The 12,890-nt window shown below is 57.0% G+C and overlaps 2 protein-coding genes across 6 annotated transcripts; both read right to left on the reverse strand.

Moving 5' to 3' along the window:
• Positions 1-945: 945 nt before the first annotated feature.
• Positions 946-9,599, reverse strand: PPP1R18 (protein phosphatase 1 regulatory subunit 18). Of its 3 annotated transcripts, none has more exons than XM_074348324.1 (4): positions 9,582-9,599; positions 6,199-7,830; positions 1,831-2,068; positions 946-1,203 (listed from the first exon to the last, which is right to left on the reverse strand). In XM_074348324.1, the coding sequence occupies exons 2-4, from the start codon at positions 7,801-7,803 to the stop codon at positions 1,184-1,186; spliced, it is 1,863 nt and encodes a 620-aa protein (XP_074204425.1). In that variant the 5' UTR covers positions 7,804-7,830; positions 9,582-9,599; the 3' UTR covers positions 946-1,183. The 3 variants fall into 3 exon arrangements, with proteins under 3 accessions (XP_074204425.1, XP_074204424.1, XP_010959871.3); XM_074348323.1 differs by lacking the exon at positions 9,582-9,599 and adding an exon at positions 8,912-9,443; XM_010961569.3 differs by lacking the exon at positions 9,582-9,599 and having other exon boundaries at positions 1,858-2,068; positions 6,199-8,887.
• Positions 9,600-9,830: 231 nt separating this feature from the next.
• On the reverse strand, positions 9,831-12,889 carry NRM (nurim). 3 transcript variants are annotated; one of them, XM_010961570.3, is made up of 4 exons: positions 12,755-12,889; positions 11,846-12,042; positions 11,057-11,233; positions 9,831-10,732 (listed from the first exon to the last, which is right to left on the reverse strand). In XM_010961570.3, the coding sequence occupies exons 1-4, from the start codon at positions 12,885-12,887 to the stop codon at positions 10,451-10,453; spliced, it is 789 nt and encodes a 262-aa protein (XP_010959872.2). In that variant the 5' UTR covers positions 12,888-12,889; the 3' UTR covers positions 9,831-10,450. The 3 variants fall into 3 exon arrangements, with proteins under 3 accessions (XP_010959872.2, XP_010959873.2, XP_074204442.1); XM_010961571.3 differs by lacking the exon at positions 11,057-11,233; XM_074348341.1 differs by lacking the exons at positions 11,057-11,233; positions 11,846-12,042 and having other exon boundaries at positions 10,452-10,732; positions 12,755-12,887.
• Between the last annotated feature and the right edge of the window lies 1 nt (position 12,890).

A 12,890-nucleotide genomic window follows, 5' to 3' on the forward strand; every position in this document is an offset into this window, starting at 1 on the left:
CATAGTCTGCGCTTGTAGTACTACCCGTCTCATGGATACTTCAACTGCCCTTCCCTCAAACCAGTCCTTCTACTAGCCCTTTGAGAAACAGGTGCAGGGCTCTCCCAGAGCCCTTGATACATGTCAGTGCTGAGTTCCTGGTTCATCCCCATCATTTTCCCCTCCCACAGCCATGGCCACTTCCTCTTCATGCCCAATAAGAAAATGGGAGAGGCTTGGAATGAGGAACCCAGAGCCCCGCCCCCCCACCCCAACATGCATTTTATCTAAAGAAGGAGAAGCAGCAGGAGAGTCGGAGAGAGCTCCGTTTTATTATGGAAAGTTAAAAAACAAACAAAAACAAACAAACAAAAAGCACAGGCAATTGAGAAGGAAGAGGAAATGGGGGAAGAGAGTTGAAGTGCCTCATTTCTCACCCTGCACCCTCGCAATTCAATTCAGTTGTGAACCACTAGGAGGAATAGAATTAAATAACTAGAAGGGGTACAGAGTTAAGGTTCCCAGCCTTCCCTCTTGGGGAAAACTGAGACACAGTAATACTGAGCAAAAGTGGAGGAAGCCATACCCCCAGGTCACTCCCAATGAGGTGAATGCAGGGGACAGGGGAGAGGATTCCACACCAACAGGCAAGTAGGCGTAGCTTGTAAACCTGGGACTTTGGCAGGTGGGGCCAGGAACTCTGGGAACTGGTGGGTTTGTAAACCAGAGTGTGGTCAAGAGAGGAGGCAGGAGCTGTAAACAAAGTGGTAGTGACCTAAAGAGCAGGAAGGAGAGGTGCCTGAAAATGGAGTAGGGGCCAGGTCTCCCAGGGAGATGGGTGCTTAAATCCTGAGAGCCCCCAGGGGGTGGTGGGGAGTCAGAAAGGCTGTAAGGAGAGTATACCCTGCCCATGGAGATGGAGGAGGAACTCCATCTCCACCCCCAGTGAGCTCTGTGCTCCTCCCCAGGACTTGATGGAGATCTGGGATCTTGCATCACCTGGGATATACCAGCATGTCTGATGAGGGTGGAAACTGAGCAGTTGCCTTTGCCCCCAGAAACAGGATGAGGAAAGCAAGTTGGAGGATGTTGGTTGCCCTTCCCTGCCAGGCTCATTTTCAGGGTCTGTCTGCTGTGAATCTTCTGGGCTCCAGAATCTTCAGTTCTGAGAAGGAGGGAGGTATATCCTTGTGTCAGAAAAGGGTCACCTCCGGCAGGACTCATCTGTGGAGAGGAGGCAATAAGCATAGAGAGTGAGTGAGGGTCCCAGCCTCCCGCCTCTCCCACCCACTCCCCAAACTGAAAGCCAGTTGGCATGTAGGAAATCTGATAGCTTCCACATCCTGAGTGCTTGTTACTACCGGTAACCAGCCATCACTCATTTAGCCTGGATGCTGTGCCAGCCATTCTCATAACTTGTTTTATCTTACAGTAATCCCAGGAGAGGTTAAGTGACTGGATGTCCACCCATAGTTCCTACTTGCTTTACAAGAATTACTTAACCCTCTCAACAACTGCAGGAGATAGTTGTTATTAACCCCATTTCCCAAATACTCAACTGAGGCCAGAAGTCAAGTGATTTCCCTGAGGTCACACCACAAGTAAAAGACAAGATGGAATTGTCAAACTCAGGCCTGTCTGATCCAAACTCTGGGTTCTTAACCATGCTAGAGCGCTCAGAAAGAGTCCTGGTTTTAAAGTATAGACACCCCATGTGCACTTTGCTTTCCAGGACCTCAGTTTTCCCATCAGTTAAAGGAGCGAGTTGGGATAGAATCCCTTCCAAGCACCAACGTTAATCCTCCCCTTCCCTCCTGGACCGCAGTGCCCACTCTGAACACCAGGGGGCACCTTCGGGCCGGTGGAGCCTGAGCTCACCCACTATCAGGGCCTTGGTGCGCAGCCCGCCCTGGAGCTCTGGCTGCAGCAGTAGCAGCTCCTCCTCATCCTCTTCGTCGTCGGGTTGGGCCACCGGGGGGCTGGGGGCACTGGGGGCCTCAGGCTCCGGGCCTAGCTCCTCCAGCACTGAACTCTCGGAGGGGTATTGGTACGTGGTCTCCAGTGCTGTCTCACTGAAGGAGATCTTAAGCTTAAGGTGGGAGAGAAAATGGGGAGGAGGCAAGGTCAGACTGGAAAAGACTGCAGGGTAACACGTGCAGGATGGGGAGTGGGGACTAGATTTGGGCACTTCGCTGACTCTGCCCTCCCCAGACAATTCTGGAAGACAGTTTTCCTTTCAGTACCCACACTCCAATCCCAGATTTTCCTTCTTCAATCGTATCATTTCAAAAACATTGACTTTGGCCTGAAGCTTTGGCAGGGGCCTGGGTGGCAGAAGTAACACAGGACCAAGGTTCCCACTCATTAGAGTGTGGGAGGCAGAAGGGCAAAAAGAAATTAAAAGACCTGGAGATAAGTCCTTTGATCAGAACTGAGTCTTTGGGCACCCTGGGAGCCACCAGGATGGATACCCAGAGGAGGTGAGATTTGAGCTGGCTAGGCAGCAGGAAAGAGCTGGCTGGGGAGGGAGTCCCAGACAAAAGCAAAGACAGGCACCTTGGTTTCCATACCCTCAGCCCCTGGCTGTTCCAGGAAAATGGGGGACCCTGGACACCAGCCCCTCCCACTCCCCTCACTCCTCTCCTCCAGCTGGAGTAGACCCACAGTTCAGGCTCTTGGGTTTGGGAGGGGAGAAGAGACCAACAGAAAAGCCCAGAGGAAACGAGACTCTCCCCCAACACACAGGAGATGAGCCCCTGAGTCCCTGAAAGGTGCAGCTGGGGGAGGTGACAGGGGCAGAGAGGAAAGTCCAGGCAAACATGGGAGGTGGGTGGAGAGTGCACCAGAAGGGACATGTAGACAGAGGCAAACGACCAGAGAGGGATCTGGAGGGGAAGAAAATACTGTGTCAAGAGCAGGCGAGCCCCAGCTGTTCTCACTACCTTTTTACCCTTCCCCTTTGTCCTCCTAAGAAGCTCAGGGGGAAGGGGCAGGGTGAGATTAACTCTGGGAGCCAAAGCGATTAAGGAGACAAACAGGAGGATTCCATGTGAACTGCTCAGAAAGGTCCAGGTGATCTACTCAGGCCTTCTCTGGAGTCTGTCTGGGGAACTGGGGCTGAAGCCCTGCATCCATGAGTCTCTGCATGGGCTGGGGTATGAGGAGAGAGAAGCCAGGACTGTGAAGCCAGGACTGTGGCTGGACAAGTGGTTACTAACACCTGGGTCCCCACGGGAAGCCAGAACTCAGAGACTATGTGTCACTCCCTGGGGCCAAACCCTGCACTGGCCCCCGTCTCACTGGGAGCAAAAGCCAGAGCCTGACCAAGGCCAACAGGGTGCTCCCAATGTGCCTCTCCCCCTCATCTCTTGGGCATCCTCTTCCACTCCAGCCACACTGACTGATTTCCTCCAGCCCCACCAAGGGCACTCCTACCTCTGGGCCTTTGCACTGGCTGTTCCCTCTGCCTGGGACACTCTTCCCTCAAATATCCCCACGGCTCCCTCTCTGGATGATGCTATTATAAAGTTGGTATAGTTGCTCCTCCTGCCTCCTGGCCCTCTAGGTTCCACTTATACCTGTTCTAATTTTCCCCCCAATAACCACTGACCATCTTCTAACCTACCAGAGAATTTACTTGTTATCCTTGCCTTTGCTGTCAATAGAAGCATGGAAGTTGCTACAATGGGTAAGGAAGGGTTCTTGCAGACCACAGATGAGGTCCCAACAGAAGACCAACACTGGGCGGAACCACTGGGGGTGGGGTAGTCCAGCCTGTACACACTCAACCCCTAGTCTGTGTCTGTGGAACAGCTGTGGTAGCATTGAGTGACAGGAAACTTACCCCTGATATCCCAACTTCTCAAAAGGGACCACTTCTGGTTCTCTTGCAGACAGATTTACTCAAACTTCTGGGAACCCATTTCTGTTTTCTTTTCATATCCACTTTTGGGATAACAAGCACCCTAGTTTATGGTCCATGCTGGAAAAAGGTCCATTTCATTTGCTCTCCATCCATGTTTGTTTCTTTCCCCCCATCCTGACCCTGCTTCTCTCCTCACTACCCCCAGCTTCTGACTGGGCTTCTAAGGAATGCACAGCCCGCATGGGCGTTGGGGGGGACAGAGTGGGGTGACTCACTCACTCCTCTCTCATCAGCTATATAAGGTCACAAGGGGGCTGGAGAAGGGAGGGGCTGGTCTCCCAGCCAGAGGGGCCTCTAGGGACGGGCACCAGCCACGGCCCAACCCCTGGGCTCCAGTGGCAGGGCTGGGATCTCTCCCCCAGTGGCACTGATACATTGCATGGAATTAGCCTGCAAAGAGGAGTTTTTAGGGAAGGAGGGGTGGTGTTGGGTGGTGGGTCCTCCTATCCCTGATCCAGTGGGTGGAGACAGGACATGAAGGTCCCTGATGAGCAGGGTACTGGGAGAGCAGAGCCAGCCTGAGAGGGCTGAGGGGAAGGGGTCTGGTCCTGGAGAAGTCAGTGCTGCTTCTTCCCCACCCCCACCCTGAGTGGCTGCTTCCTGATTCTCTCACCACATCCTGAGCACAGTTCTGGCAGCCCTATGGCCCCGTGTTCACCACTCAGGCCCACCAGCCTTCCGGCCCCCACCCCAGGCTTCCTGTTTGGGTGATCTGCTTCCGGCTCCCCTGCTCCCTGACCTAGGTATGGTCAACATCACAGGTTCTGCCCTGCACTCAGACAGTCCCTGAGCTTTGGGCCCCAGACTTCATGCCTCAGCCTTCTTGTTCCTCTCCAGAGACACAAGCCAACCTCTACAGTAGGAAATGACTTTTCTCAACACCCCCCGCTGGCTTTTCCAGACCTACTTCCTTGCATCTGCCCAGCCAGAAGGGGAAGGGGCTTGTAGCAGCCAGAAAGCTCAGGAGAGACTCAGGGACCATGGCTTGGGGATGGGGGCTTAAGCTTCATGTGAAGATGAATTGGGGAGTCAAGTGATCCCTGAGCTTTGGCCCCTGTGCTTTCCCACTGACACTGAAGACACAAAAAACAAATCAGGATGTCACAGGTGGGATGGGAACTGGAAATGAGGAAGAGCTTCCCAGTCTCTGCATTAGATGCAGGAACCTCTCTTTCCTTGGAGATATTCAAGCTGAAAACTGGTGTGTGGGGAAGGAGTTTGGCCAGGGTCGGGGGAAGAAGTCGGCCTGGCCATTCCCACTTCCCTGCATGGCCTCTTTCCAGTTTAACCTCTGACCCTCTGCTGGCCTCAGCCCCCACCCTTGTCCCCCAGCTCCCATTGTACTCCCTGCTATCAGGGCAGTGCCTCCCAATTCACTTCTCTTTCTTTCTACCCCAAGGGGAGGGAGAGGCCAGAGTGGCAGGAAGAGGGGAAAACCAACTGCTGAGCCAGTTCTGGGGAGGGAGGGGAAGCCCAGGGAGGAAGGACAGAGAGGGAGGTGTGGGGGGCATTTTGGAAGAGGAGAAGGCTTTTCTTGTCCCAAGAGAGAAGGGAGCACTGTCTGAAGCAGTGGCCCAGCTGGGGGTGTGCAACCTTGAGGTCACCCACTTCAAATGGCCTCTGTGTGCGTCTCTCCCGTGGGGGCAGACTGGGGGTTCAAAAGCCTTCTCTCTGCTCTTTGGCCAGCCCTGTTCCACTCCCCTACCCCCTTTATCCTAGGATGTCCCCACTCCACTCTGCTCCCCCCTCCCCCCCCAGTTCCCTGGGACTGGGAGACATTCCTCCACTCTCTTCTCCCTGCCATTTCTCCCTAGAACCCCAAAGCTATCCCCTGTCCCCTGCCCCAGTCTCCTGTCCAATGTTCTCTCCCTGTAAGGCTGGAAGTGCTCTCATCCTGAGGACCCTGCCCTCATAGACTCCAGGCTGTGGCCTCAGCTCAGGTCTCCTACCAGATGGGCTGGGTTGGGTGACAGACTCAGGAATGGAAAGAATGGGGGGCGGGGGTACTCAGAGCCTAAGGGAAGGGAGAGTGAGCAGCCTGGGCACACCCTGAAAGAGACACACCCAGGACAGTGCTGGATTACGGGGCAGGATCCTTGGGCTTGGAAATGAATGGAAAAGCAGGGCTACAAGAAGGAAGGGTGTGTGTGCAGGGGAGGAAGGGTGGTGGCAGAAATGACCAAGAAAGAATAGATGGAGACAAGAATACAGGGCTATAAAAAAGAGAGAGAGACAGGCGTTCACGGAGAACTGACGCGTGGGCTTCTAAGAAGTCTGGCTTGGCTGCTCCCTACCTGTTTGTGGTGCCTTTCAGGGGACCCCTTGACAAGGCAGCTGCGGCTGAGGCGGAGGTAGCCCCCCAGAACCAAGATCTCCTCGGCTGTCGGGTACCGCTTCTTCCCAGCCCCGGGGACTGCAGCATCAGCTGTGGCTGGGGTGGCTGGAGTGGCAGGGGCTGCAGGGGGCATGGACCGCCGGGGGTTGACCGTGAAGGTGTGTCCGCTGCGGCGGGGGGGCCCCACCCCTGGCCCTGCCTTCACCCCATAGAACAGCCGGCTCATGAGGGGATCCCCAGGGGACTGGGGGGCAGGTGGGGCTGGGGGTGGGGGAGACAGAGGGGCCGCTGGTGGGGGCCGGAGTTCCACTGCTTCCTCTTCCTGCTGTCTAGAGCCTCCAGTCCCAGCGTCCTCTGGTGGGAGGGGGAAGGGCACAGAACAGCGGTTCTGCAGAGCGCTCAGAGGCCTGCCCTGAGCCTCCGCCTCCTCCTTCTCAGCCTCTGCTTCTCCAGCCTCTGTACTGAGAGGCCCCTGGTGCTTCTCGGCAGACTCTGGACGGTCTGATTTCTGAGTCTCTGTGTCCCTGGGTGTCCATTCCCGAACCTTCCCAGAGTTCAGGGTCCATTTCCACCCTTCTGTCAGCCTCAAGCCCCTCTCGCCATCCTCCTCAGGGCTGGGTCTCTGCTCTTTTGCTTCCACTCCTCCAGAGCTGCTGTCTGGAGCTTCCCTTGTCAGAGTCTCTGAGGACCCTGTAATCTCTGCTGGGACCATCTTTGGAATTCGCCTCTCTTCTTTTCTCCCACATTCCTCCGAAGAGTCTTTTCTTTCTTCTCCTGAGCTCAGCCTCCTCTCTGATGCCTCCAGTTGTACCAAACTCTGTTCCTGAGACTCTCCGGAGTCAGACCACCATTTATGGGCCTCTGTCAGGCCAAACTTCTGGTTGTCAGACTCTGCTGGACTCAGTCTACTTTCCACTACCTCTTTTCTCCTGGGGCTTTGTTCCCGAGGCTCTGCCAGTCTCAGACTCCGCTCTTGAGTTTCTCCAGGGCTCAGCCTCCATTTCCGCACCTCTGACAGTCTGGAGCTCCTATCTCCAGCCTCTCCTGGGCTTGGCCTCCAGTCTAGAGACTCCAAAGGCCTGGGGCTTGACTCTCGAGCTCCCCCTATCCCCAGCCTCTGATCTCTTGCCTCCCTGGGACTGAGCCATTCTTCCCTTGACTCTCTTCCCTTGGGGCTCTGATCCCGCATCTCCCCAGGGCTGGGTCTCCGCTCCCGGGCCTCCAAAGGCCCAGACCGTCTCTCCGCAAGTAGCTCTTCACTCCGCTGCTGCTGCTGCTGGCGCTCCTGCCGAATAAATCGGTTCTGGTGCACTGGTCCAATGGCCTCCAAGAGGACGGCAGACTCATCTGGGTCTGGAGGTCCAGCCTCTATAGTCCCAGGAGTAGGGCTAGGCTCCCCAGGAGACAGACCAAGCTTGGCGCGGCGGCGCTCCAGGAGTCCCCGCTTCCAGGCTGGCATCTGGGACAGCCGGTCTCGCTCTGCCTTCTCCCGGCCACGAACGACTGCCTCCTCCTGCCGGCGCCGGGCTAGCAGCTGTAGCTTCCAGTCCGGGATGGTGGCCATGGTCGCCTTGGGGAGGATGGGGGAGCGCTGGGGGCAGAGAACAGGAAGGAGAGGCTCCAGAGAGGCCCAGGTGGTGAGAATGGGGGTGGGAGGAAAGGAAGTGGACCGGAGAGATGGGACACAGAGGAGGGCAGAGGAGCTGAGAGTGAGGACAGAGGGAAAGAGGGAGAAGAGGGAGGGCAGAGAAAGGGGAAAGCTGAGACAGTGAAGAAGAAAGTAAAAGCCAAGTTGATGGGGGTGGGGGTGATTTGAGAGGAAGAATGGAGAAATTCAGGGCAAAGAGGCAGAGTCAAATTTGTCAGTACAGGTTAATGGGTATCAGAGACAGTCCCGAGGATGTGAGAAGAGAGAAAAACGAAAGAAGTTGGCGTGAGGGAGAAGAGAGTAAAGAGAAGCTGGGAGTGAGGGGGACAGGGTCCAGGCGACGTTGCCTCACCGCTATTCCAGGAGCGGTAAGAGTGAGAAGAGAGGTCAGGGAATCCCGCCGGAGAGGGGGCAGTGGGACCTGAGGGGGTGTCGGGGAGGTGGGAGGGCGGAGAGTGGAGAGGTCTAGGGGAGAAGGGGCAATCAGGGGGCAGAGGGGGGAGGGAGCTCCGCGGCTGCAGCCCCGCGCGTCTCAGCGCGGGCCCAGGAGGTCCGGGCTCCCCTTCCAGCTCCGCTCGGGCCACGCCTCTCCGGCCCCCCACCCTCCCCTCCTCCGCCCCGCACTCCGCCCCGAGGCGGGTCAGGGGAAATATCCTCCTCCGGGGACTTTCGGAACCCGGGCGTCTGAGCTGCCAGCACGTTCCCAGAACCCTGGCGTCCACCCCCACCCGGTCCCGTCACCACCGCCTGCCTCCCCCAGCTGTGCCCCGGGATCCAGGCGTGCGCCCCAGGCGTGCGGAGAACCCGCTCCACGCCTGTTTTCTCCGGAGCTGGCCAGTCCCGGGCCCAGGTCTCGGCTCTCCTGGAACCCTGACATAGCCGGCCATTCCCACCCTGCTCTGACCACACAGACAAGCAATCTCGGCACAAAGAGGAGACAGCCCAAGGTCCGGGCTGGGGACGGGAGAGGGTATGGGAGAGGAGACACCCCCTTTCCAGGTCTGAAGCCCCTCAGTCAACTCACATGCCGCGGGGCTCCCAGGGGAGGGGGTGCGGAGGAGCCTGGCGTCCGGAGAGAGGAGGAGAGAGGAAGAGGAGGAGAGAGGGATCGAGGGAGATCCGGAGACAGGAGGGAGGGGAGGAGGGAGGGAGAGGAGGAGGGAAAGAGGGAGCTGAGGAGGAGGGACAGAGGCAGAGACCTGGGGGCCGGGCAGGGGGCGGCGACCGCTTTGTCTGAGGACAATGGGGAGAGGGATGGGGGCGCGGGGCGGAGCCGGACGAGGGGGCGGAGCCTCGCTCCCTCCTAGCCCGCGTGGGACTCAGCGCCGGCACTCCTCTTTTCCCGCCGCTACCGGTAGCTCTCAGCTATCTGTCCCCAAGGCCTCTCACCCAGCTCCCGCCCAGTAGCCCTGGATAACCCAGGTGTCCAGACCCCCGCCCCCAGCTCGCTGACCCAGGGCGGCGGCCTGTGACTCAGGCCCCTCGAGGGACTTGGGGAGGAAGCAGCAGCTGCTCCAAGCCAGACCCGCCCTTCCCATCTCCTGCCGCTCCTCCCCCACGCTTTTGCCTCCCCGGCCAGTCTTTGTTACTGTAGGGGGCCTGGGCAGCCGCCGGGCTGTAGGGGGCCCTTGGGAAGGGGGCGGCGGCAGGAGCGGCGCTCGTAAGCCAGCGGCTTCGGAAGCTCGCTCCCTTACCCTAGCCGCTGCCCCACTCTTCAGCTTCAATATGTCTCCCGTGGGTTCCCAGGTCTGCAGCCGGGAAATTGGGGGATTTGGAGGAAGAGGGGCTGGACGCTACGGGAAGGTGGGAGTGGGTCCGCGGGGAGTGGCCGCCGCCCAGCGGTCGCCAGAGGGCGCGGCGGATGCCCAGACTCGAGTTTGGCTCGCCTGTCCTTCCGATCAGCCCCGCAGCTTGAAAGACACCGACAGACTGCATGCCAGAAGTAGAAAAAACAGGCTGAATTTTATTTTCCTGTAGCGCGTGTTTCTCGGGAGAGCAGGGAGCCCTTAGTCAACCGAATTAAGAGCGGGAGAATCCGATCAGCTAGGTTCAAGGATGGAGCCCAGGGGTGGGGCATACGGAGCTGAACAGGCCAGAGAGGGGGAGCCTTGCTCCCCCTGAGCCCGCAAGGTGTGGAGCCTGGAGGGGCAGCCACTATAGTCAAACTTGCAGGCCTTGGTCCCGCTCCTAGGAGGGCGAGCAAGACGTTGGAGAAGAGGATCCCTGAGGCACAGAGGCCAGTTACAGTGCCAGGGGAGTGGTCAGGCCCCACCCTTCTCCTTATGAGGAGGTGGTTAATGGAAGGTCAAGCCCTAACACATAAAGTCTCCACTCCTTCTTCCTGGCTGATGAGAAGTGGACCTTGGAGTACAATGGCCGAAACTCAGAATTTAGGAAATGGAGCCGGGCCCAAGGAATAGAGGCTCAAGCAGGGGAAGGGATGTTTCCTTCAGTCCATGGATTTGGGCCTCTGGTCTGAAGCAGCCAGGGCCTGGATGCTAAGGGATTTGGAATTGGAGGGGGAGAGGAAGTACTGGACTTGGAACTTCAGTACATCAGCTCCTCACTCGGCCTCCCCGTCCTGGGGCCGGGAGAGCAGGTGGAGTTTTCTTTGCAGCTGGGCCCGGAGGTAGCGGAGGTCTTGCTGGTCAAGTCCGTGAGCCAGGCCCAGGTAGAGGGTAAGGAGGAGAGCAAGGAGGAGCCGGTCAGTGCCCAGGGTAGGCACCACCCATAGCACTGTCAGCAGCTCTATGCACACTGGGTGGCGCAGGTGGGAGAAGAGTCTCAGGGCCCGGGGAGACTTCAGGGCCAGAGGCTCGCCCAGCCCCAGCACATGGTAGTACACCTAGGAGAGGGAGAACAGCTTAGAAGCGGAGTCAAGCCCTTGTCGCAACTTAGCTGCCTCTTTCCTCCCCTTCCAGCCACCCTCCTTCTTTAACTCAGGCCCAGGAACCACCCTTCTGAGACTTCGGCCCCTGACCCTTATCTCAGGTCCATGAACCTTCCCTAGACCCAGGTGGCCATGGTTTCTGGCCTTTGAGGGAGGGCTGAGGGGAGATGAAAGCAAGAGGCAGGTGGAAGAGTATGGCAGGAGGAGGGACATCCTTGGAAAGGAAAAAGGTGTTCTAGATAGGATCAGAAGTCTCAGGTAGGGATCTGGGAGCATCACCTGTTTGAGGCCCATGAGCTCTGCGTAGTCAAAGACGAGAAGGATGCTGAAGATGAGGAGCCAGGAAATGACGTGGAGCACAAAGCAGAGGAGGGGCACCCAGGTGGCCCATGGCTCAGCCCGAGCTTCCCACAACACAGGGCCCCTGGGCACGGGCTCCCAGTACCGCATCACCAGCTGAAGAAGGATGAGGGGCTGAGTATCCCAGCAGCCCATCCTCTTGAGAGACCTAGACCCAGAGGCTGCCCCCACCCCAGGCTGGCCTGCTGCTCTCCCCACCTCTACCATGAGCATATTCACCATGTGGAGGGTGCTGGGTGGGGTCCCAAGGATGTAAGGATGACCTGTCTCTAGTCTGAGGACTTACAGAATGGATGAGAAAAACCAGAAAGTTACACAAAGTAGCCTATGCCAAGCATCCCTCTGAGAAGACAGATGAATGCTAACTGAGAAGACTTCTCTTGAGACCTAGGGAAGTGGTTGTGAAGAAAGGATAGGGCTGAAGAGGCTTTAACAAGGGGACAGATCTTAAGCAGGACAACATGAACAAAGTTGCAAAGGTGAGAATGCACATATTATGCTCAGGGAATGACAAGCAGTACACCCTTCTTGAAAAAAAGTAGGGTCTGTGCTGTGGAGGAATGGAAGCTGAGATTACACTCCTGAATACCCTCGGTTCTCCTCCTAAACTCGAATTTAATCAGAAGCCTAAAGTCTTTGCCTTTCCAATCAACGGCATCCTTCCCACAGGCTGTTTCCCTTGGGGACTGAGCTGCCAGGGCTTCATACCTGCAAGGCCAAGGCAGTGCATGCCACATACAGTGACCTCTGAAGGACCCCAAAGTATCGGGACATCCATGCCTTCACTGTCTCAGTTGCCATGAGGCTGTGCTGCCCCACAAATAGTAGTAGGAGCCCCAGATCCCAAGCCAGGGGGACAAGGATGCTTTGGTCCTGAAGGGCAGCCAGCCATCCCTGGCGGGCATCTAGTGGGAGTTGGAGAAAGGGACAAAAGATCAAAACAATGGGAAGCACTCCCTACCCTTATCTCCCCTTGGTGCTCCAGGTTCTAGCCCTTAATGCTTTCAAGAGCCTTAAGGCTTCCTCTCTAGGCTTTGCTCACCTCACTTTTTTTTTGTTTTTTGTATTTTCCTTTAAAAAAATTTCTTTTTTGGCGGGAGGAGGTAATGGGGATTGAACCCAGGACCTCCTGCATGCTGAACATGAACAGTATTGCTTGAGCTATACCCTTCCCCCTCCACCTTATTTTCCTATTCCGTTTTTTCCCTCTTCCCAGGCCACCTTCAGAGCTGGGGGAGAGGATTCATGTTGGGTAGTCACGTAAGGCAGGGCTAGAGGGGCCACTATTGGATTGCCCCTCTTGTTTTGGTTCTCCAAATGCTCCCTCTTTTTAACACTCTCCTCTCCATAGTCCTCTCTACAAAGCACTTTCCTTAGAATACTCTGCTCATCGCCCTTTCCCTCCCCCACTCCTCACTCTACTGCCTCTCCAAACCGCTAATCCCTGAGTTCCTAATTTAGCCCTCTGGTCTTCCCTGAGGCTTCTCCGTGGCTTTCACGGTTCTAGTTCCCTCTCCTAGACTTCCCCTGTCATTTGTCTCTAAGCCCCGCCCTCGCTCCCTCTACTCCGGCTCCACCTCCCTACTCCAGAACTCATCCTCGGTCCCTCCCGCTCACCGGGACCACCAGACTCCGGGATCCCTCCAAGAAGCGGCCGAAGGGAGGTAAAGCGCACGAACTCTACTCCGGTGCCAAAGGCCAGGATGAAAGAGGCGAGGGCAGAAGGGACGAGCAGCAGAGCAGGGGCCATGGC

Source organism: Camelus bactrianus, chromosome 20, assembly GCF_048773025.1.
Source record: "Camelus bactrianus isolate YW-2024 breed Bactrian camel chromosome 20, ASM4877302v1, whole genome shotgun sequence".
In the NCBI taxonomy this organism is placed as follows: Eukaryota; Metazoa; Chordata; class Mammalia; order Artiodactyla; family Camelidae; genus Camelus; species Camelus bactrianus.

What these genes read in the sequence shown, in the direction of transcription:
- PPP1R18 (XM_074348324.1), bottom strand. Translation starts at nt 7,803, where the DNA reads ATGGCCACCATCCCGGACTGGAAGCTACAGCTGCTAGCCCGGCGCCGG. An exon ending in CTGAAAGGCACCACAAACAG is followed by an intron (nt 2,069 to 6,198) that starts GTAGGGAGCAGC and finishes TCCCACCTTAAG; the next exon opens with CTTAAGATCTCCTTCAGTGA. An exon ending in CAGGCTCCACCGGCCCGAAG is followed by an intron (nt 1,204 to 1,830) that starts GTGCCCCCTGGT and finishes TCCTCTCCACAG; the next exon opens with ATGAGTCCTGCCGGAGGTGA.
- NRM (XM_010961570.3), bottom strand. Translation starts at nt 12,887, where the DNA reads ATGGCCCCTGCTCTGCTGCTCGTCCCTTCTGCCCTCGCCTCTTTCATC. An exon ending in CCCGGAGTCTGGTGGTCCCG is followed by an intron (nt 12,043 to 12,754) that starts GTGAGCGGGAGG and finishes AACTCCCACTAG; the next exon opens with ATGCCCGCCAGGGATGGCTG. An exon ending in AGCTCATGGGCCTCAAACAG is followed by an intron (nt 10,733 to 11,056) that starts GTGATGCTCCCA and finishes TCCCTCTCCTAG; the next exon opens with GTGTACTACCATGTGCTGGG.